The sequence below is a fragment of the Hydra vulgaris genome, chromosome 12, assembly GCF_038396675.1.
Source record: "Hydra vulgaris chromosome 12, alternate assembly HydraT2T_AEP".
NCBI lineage: Eukaryota > Metazoa > Cnidaria > Hydrozoa > Anthoathecata > Hydridae > Hydra > Hydra vulgaris.
In genome coordinates this window covers 11472501-11480000 of record NC_088931.1, presented here as the reverse complement: position 1 = coordinate 11480000, position 7500 = coordinate 11472501, and the positions used below count along the sequence as shown (strand labels likewise).

General features: G+C 25.6%; 1 protein-coding gene across 4 annotated transcripts in view; it reads left to right on the top strand.

Annotated features, from left to right (window-relative positions):
* The window catches only part of LOC100209298 (dystonin), a 57306-nt gene that overhangs the window by 36538 nt on the left and 13268 nt on the right, over positions 1 to 7500 (top strand). For all 4 annotated transcript variants that reach the window (XM_065812160.1, XM_065812159.1, XM_065812161.1 and 1 more), the window contains 4 exons: positions 130 to 359; positions 534 to 824; positions 5084 to 5410; positions 5534 to 5639. In XM_065812160.1, the coding sequence (XP_065668232.1) occupies positions 130 to 359; positions 534 to 824; positions 5084 to 5410; positions 5534 to 5639 (954 nt within the window). The remainder of the gene's footprint in view (positions 1 to 129; positions 360 to 533; positions 825 to 5083; positions 5411 to 5533; positions 5640 to 7500) is intronic.

Here is a 7500-nt window from a genome sequence, read left to right as displayed (position 1 = left end):
TTTAATTTGTAACAGTTTAGATAATTTTCATTTCATACTTTTGACTTAATAGTATTTTGTTCTATTTTCAGTAAAAGCCCTAGTTTGAAGATTTTTTGAATTAAAGCTTTACATATTAAATTTTCTTAGGTATGTGGCTTCGTACAACAACATCTGTGATAAAACGTTATGAAAACCTTAGTATTAACACTGTCAATTTTGAAAGTCAGCTGCAGTCTCTTTACATTACTGTGCAAAATTTTGTTGAAGGCATTGAAATAATGTTTAAATGGGGAGAATCAAGTTATGTATCTTTGAAAAAAATGAGTCCGATTTCTAGTGATATATTTACTCTCATTCAACAAGTTAGAGAAATTAAGGTATATGTTATTTTTGAAGGAAATTAAAATATAAACTATTTATTAAAGAGGTTAAGGTATATAATATATTTAGGAGATTAAAGTATATGTTATTTATAAAAAATTTACAGCACTTTAAAGTTTGTTTGTGTAAAGCATTTTTAGCTACTTTTAAACAACCAAATAATTATTTAGGTAACTCTAATTGAACTAGAAGGTCGACAACCAAGTCTTCTTACCCTTCTTCAAACTTTTGAAAAAGGGAAAACAGATAAATCTATTATTAAGCATATGGATCGAATTAATTCAATTCGAAAAACATTTGAAGAATTACAAAAAGATGCTTTCAATCGTAAGGAGGAATGTGTTGCATCTTATCTAAAATATGTTAGTGAATTTGAAATATGGCTTGAGAGAGTATTAAAGCGTTTAATATCTTGTGAGCTGTTAACAACAGATATTCTTGTGTTTGAAGAAAATCTATTGGTTAGTTTTCATTGTAATTTTATTTGTTTATAGTTGTTTAATATCTTTGTTATTATTTTTACTGTTATTGTTGTTTTTGTTAATAATATTGTTGTTGTTATTGTTGTTGTTTTAATTGTTGTTGTTATTGTTATTATTACTAGCAGTAAGCAACCCGTAATACAGGTTATTAGTAATTAAATCATTAATAACAATAAAAAAACATTAATAACTTGATATACCTAAAAAATTAAATACAAATTTATCTATAAATAGTATTTTTAGTTTGACAACCTATCAGCAATGTCATTGCTTATTGTTAATGACATAAAGATTGCATTAACATCAGTTAAGTTTTTTTTAAAATCGTTCACAACACAGGTACCAGAAAAGGAAAGTCAAGTAAATCCTGTAAATACCTCAAAAAAGGAAATAAAAAAAAACTACAATATTTAATTACAAAAGTATTATTTGCATTTTATTGTTAGTAGAATTTGGATAATAATATAACAGAAAATATAAAAAATAAAAAAATAGCTATAACAGCCTAGGTCTAACGCAAAACACAGTAGCAATAGCATATAGCATAAAATATTTGTAAGCACACATTACTATGTGTTTTCAGAATAATTAAAAAAGAAAAGAAGCTCCAGCTTCTCTCTAACTGTTGACTAATGATTAATAGAGTAAATTTCACATCATATTAAATTTACAAATTTAAAACCATGTTTCAACAGTAAGCAAACTAATCAAGTGATGACAAAGGCAACTTAAAAAAAAACAACATAGTTATGTTTGAAATTATAAAAAAATTTAAAATCATTTAAATTTAAACTGTTATTAATTGTTAATATAAATAGTAAAATTCATACTTTGCTTTATTCTAAAGTATCTAAAGTAAAATCAAATTAACAGACATTAAAACTGCTTGACACTGCTTTCTGGCAAGTAAGGTTTCTTTAATTATTAACTTTTTCGAGCCTAATATTATCCATTTCCATTTCACTATATCATTAAACATATTACCAGTAATAATACTATTTTTACAAGTGAATAATAAATGTAGGTAAAAGAATCTTAAAATTGTGATCTTTTCTAATCAAAGACTATTTTTCAACTTAAGATTTATTAAAATCCATATTTTTTATATGTTTATATATATAAATCATTTATCAAAAATATAAAACAATATTTATTTACATCAATTACTTTTAATTTAACAAAGAGTCAAGACTACAATGCACAAAATTATTTTTACCATAATGCACAAAAATAATAAATGCACAATCTTGTATAAAAATTTGAAGCAATGTCAGTCAGTATATTTTACTCTAAAGTAAATTAAACAATGAAATATGGAGAAACATCATCATTTTTTTTTCAACTACTTTCAGCAGGAATTTATTTTTTCTATTCTTTTTTTTTTCTAAGAAAGAATATTTATATAGAGAAAATATACTGAAATATAGTCACATTTATGTATATGAACTTTCGTGTCAACAAATCACAGTTAGTTTTCCATGTTAAATACATAAAATATTTATCTAATATAATATATATCTAATATAAAATAAATCCAATATAGAATAAAACAAATAGTAATAGTTTTTTTATCATACTCTTTAATATGAGTACAACATGTCTAGGGGGTTTGGGATCCCTTTTAAGAATTAGGCAACTTAGCTAAGCAAGTTTTGTTTCAATTTTTATGCAATTGGAAAGAGCTGAAAGCTATTTTTTAGAGCAATTGAAAAGAGCTGAAGTGTTTTTTAGTCACTTCAATTCAATTGTTTTTTGTTTTTTTTTCAATAGAAGGGTTAATAATAAAAAAAATTTTTAGACAGTAGAACTGGTACTGATTTGAGTAAATGTTTGGACTAAATTTTTTTGATTAAAACAAAAGAATAAATGCATACTAAGAAAACTAAACTAAGAAAAGTAAACTTTTTTATTTTAGTTAAAGCTCGCCTTCTCGGTTTTGTTGTAGGCCTAAAAGTCAGCATAATATACAATGCAATCTACAGACTTGATATCTTATTCAAGCACGTTTTATTCCTCAGAGTTTTAGAGCATAGCGTCAGTGATTTTTTTATTTGTTTACAAACAAAAAAATCAATGACGTTATATAAAGAACAACATCAATTCTCCTTAAAGGCTAAGAAAAATTTTTCTGCTCAAATTTGCTTACAGACATTACTTGTAAAACCTTGTGAATAAAAAACATATTTAGAAAAGCATTGAAACTACTTAAAAATGACATTTGCAACATTGAAGTTTGAAAGTTGACTAGACTAATTATTAGTAGAGTTTTTTAAAAAATTCATAAAAATTAACAATAATTTGTTTTTCTATATTGCATAAATGCATCATATGATAAATCTGAAATGAAAAAATGTAACGAATAAGTAAATACAAAGAAAAACATCATATATGAATCGAAAATTAATGTATCTGATAGAGATAAGCTGTCAGGATACCAGAGTAGTAGTTGTTAAATATTGTTATTTCATGTTAGCTTTTAGAAAACAATTCATGTTGGTACGTTATGGTTCTAAAAAATCAATTTGAGATAAAAACAAAATTTATATATGGCATAATGATTTTTCTTGAATGGTTTTTAGTGAATGATTAAAAGCAATCAGTTCCAATAATGAAATCATCTATTAATCATTTTTAACAATAGACACCAACATAAAGGTAAGCCAAAAGTAACAACATTAGTAACATAAGTAACAACGTTATGCAAAATCTTGCTCTACACGTTTGCCAAGTCACACCACTTTGAAAACATGGAAACAACATAATATAAACATATATACTAACTATAAAACACAATATATTTATTTAACTTTATATAACATATACAAACACCTCATATAACAATTATATACAGAATAGATAAAGTACATTTAAACTGTTATAAAAACACATTTATAAAACAATTATATAACATTTATTACCACATACACATATTTGTCAAAAACTTTTTAACTTTGAACATAATATAAACATATATGCAAACTATAAACATATTTAACTTGAACTGCACAAATAAAAAATTTAAAAATACCATGAAAAAATCTAAAAAGATTCATATATATATTCCTAAATAAAGGAACATATGATGTAATAAAATATCAAATTATAATCATATTTAATTTAAATCAAATACTTATTGAATAAAGAACAAAAAAATAGATAAAAGAACTGCAATCCTTACAATAAAGTTTAACCTTTACAAATAAATTTAAATCAAAATTTTAATTTATTTTTCTAAATTTTCTAAAACAGAACAAAAAAAAAGGTAATAGCATCACAGAAATGTCAATAAAACAATAATCAACATAACAAAATTTGAAATGATAGGATTCGATGTATATTTGAATTATAATAATTTAAGACTTCTTAAAACTTTTTTTTTTTAAAATAAATAAATTTAAAAGTAGTAATAAACAATTTATGATAAAATTTTAGTAACTCTTTTGGTGTGAAAAAGTGCATAAAAAATAGTTAGGCCTTTTCCAGACCCCTAATTTCTTTCTAAAATATAAAATTTAAGCTCAATAAAAATAAAACTGCTAAAAAAAACCAATCCTTGATCCTTTCTAATTTTTCTTTAATAAAAATGTAGTATATAATTTTATAAACTGTTTTATATACTTACCTCTTTTATAATACAATGTTAACTTGCTTGGTATATATAATTTATAATACAATGTTAACTTTTACAATACGATGTTAACTTGCTTTGTAGATCATTCTCAAATGATCGCGTGTATTTTGAGAACGCGCTCTTTCAAGAAAAGCCTAGTTACTAATTAAAACTACTTTAAAAACAAAAGTGAAATGATGTTGAACGTTGACTCTATTATTAAATATACTATTAAATTAGAGTATTAGTATTAAGATTACTATTATTATTATTATTATTATTATTATTGTTATTATTATTATTATTGTTATTATTACTATTGCTATTATTGTTATTATTTAACTGCAAAACATATCAGGTACTGTTAAAAAATCAACTTAACAATTTATTTATAAACAATACTTTTAAATTCTTGATTAAATTTAACAAAAAGTTTGAAATCACTTAAAAGAAACATTTAATGTAAAAAAAAAATGGTTTTCTTTTATAATAACAGTTTTTAATAAGTTCTGTAGTCTGTTTTAATTATTTTTATTATGTTTTGTATTTATTTTATGCTTTTATATTATTGTTTTTGTTTTATTGTTGTAAATTTGCTTTGTTTTAGTAATATTTTTGTAATTTTTAGAAACTTTCTGAAGATGTGGAGTTTCATCGTCAAGCGTTTCAGTTTATTAATCAGTGTGGGCACGAGCTCATTTCAATCAACAAAAGCAAACATACTTCTACCATATTACCTGTCTTAGATAAAGTAAACAAGATGTGGCAAGCAGTTGCTATACAGTTAATTAATCACACTAGAAAATTTGATGAAGTTGTTAAATGCTCAGAGAAATATCATTCAACATTGCAGCCACTTTTGCAATGGTTTGAAAAGATGGAGGGTCGTATTACAACTATTGCTCCAGTAGCAATTGATCCTCAAGTGATTTTGGAGCAATTGACAGAGCAAAAGGTTACTATAGTTACTAGGAAATATTCAAGTTTTAGTAGTTTTAAAAGCTTTCTTCAAAGCAGAAAGTATTTTTATTTTTTTTAAATTAGTATTTTTTTAATGGTTTTAAGTTATTTTTTAAAGGCACTGTTGAATGATGCTTGCAATCACAAAGGGACAATTGAAATTCTTACTCATATAGGAGAATCTCTAGTGTTTATTATTTATATTCAAGATCGAGTTGTTAAAGGTAAATTTTGGTTTTAAAGTTTTTAAAATTTTTCTGAAATGGACTACATTTGTGGAGACTATTTAATTTTTTTATTTTTATTTTTAAATTTTTTAAATTTAAAAACACTCTCAGCTCTAAACTCTGAAACCTCTGCGCAGAGAAACAGGTTGAGATTTTATTATCAATATATGATTTAATTTTATAGTCAACAATGAACCCATCTGTTTTTACATTTGTTAAAAACTCAAATATAAGATACTTTAAGCTTCCATTCATTGGAACTTATTCTAATTATACTAAAATGAAAATGAAATTTTTTTTTAATAAATATTGCAAAGATGTTCTAATAAAATTAATATTTACTGCTTATAAAATACAAGATAATTTTAGTTTAAAAGATCACTTTCCACACTGCTCAAATCTCATGTTTACAAATTTTCTTGCGCTGGCTGTAATGCCAGTTATATTGGAGAAACTTTCAGACATTTAACAGCTAGAATTAATGAGCACCTTGGGACTGATAAAAAATCCTATATATATAAACATTTAATAACATCCCTTAATTGTAAAATATTTAGTTATATATATACTATATTTAATATATATAAATATATATATATATATATATATATATTATATATATATACACAGTACTGGTCATAAGTTTAGAGCCACCCCATTTTTTTTAGTTTTTTGCAGATTATAAAGCCATAACCCCAGTGCAGCAAAATAATATATTACTGAAACATGCAAAATATATTGTTATAACATTTTAGTACCAAAATGAGTACTAAAATATTAATAATGAGTAGGTCCACCTTTATTTTTAATTACTTCAGCCAACCGGGGTGGCATAGTGTCAACAAGCTTCTTGCAATCAACAGCAGTAATACTAGTCCAAGCGGCAGAAATAAAGTCCCAAAGCTCATGTTTATTACTAGCACGTTTGCCTGCACAGCAGCGATCAATTTCATCCCACAAATTTTCTATGGGGTTCAAATTTGGTGACTGGGGTGGCCAGTGCAAGACTTGAACACCATTAGCAGTTAGAAAATCTTTAGCCACTTTGGACGTGTGCTTAGGATCATTGTCTTGCTGAAAGATCCATGAAAAAGTTGCAGGAAACAATGCTGTTGCTGAAGGTAGCAAATGCTTTCGCAAAACATTCCGGTTTATATGATTCATTTTGACGACGCCAAACGAAAGTATGTCGAGAATCATTACCAGCTAAATTAAATTTGGACTCATCAGACCACAACACCATTTGCCAATCAGTAACACTAAAATGCAAAAATTCGTGTGCAAATTTGAGACGCTTCTGCTGATTAATTTTGGAGATAAAAGGCTTTTTAATAGCAACACGACCATTCAAACCTTGTTTATTCAAAACACGACGAACAGATTTTGGAGATATTAAAGGTCCACCAACATCATGCACTGTCGAGACAAAATTTTGGAAGAAAGGCGACGATTTGTTTGGACCAGGCGTTTTAAGGTTCTATCTTGACGTAAAGTTGACATTCTAGAACGGCCACATCTGGGTTTGTCCATGAATGTATTTGATTCCAAATGTTTCTTATATGCATTTTGTACAGCATGGTGACTTTTTTTCAATTTTTTGGCTATATCATTTAGGCTTAAGCCACTAATTTCCTTCAAAGCCACCACCTGGGCCCGAACAGTTGAATCAAGGCTTTTAGCTTTGCCCATTTCAGAAAATATTTTCACTTAAACTGTAAAATAAAAACGAAAATAACATTAAATACATTATCTAACTAGTGTACACATTCTAAAAAGTAGCATAAATAACAACTGAATTAACCAAAACATTGATACCAATACATCATAAAGTTACCAAAATATGTTTAAAATGTTCAAA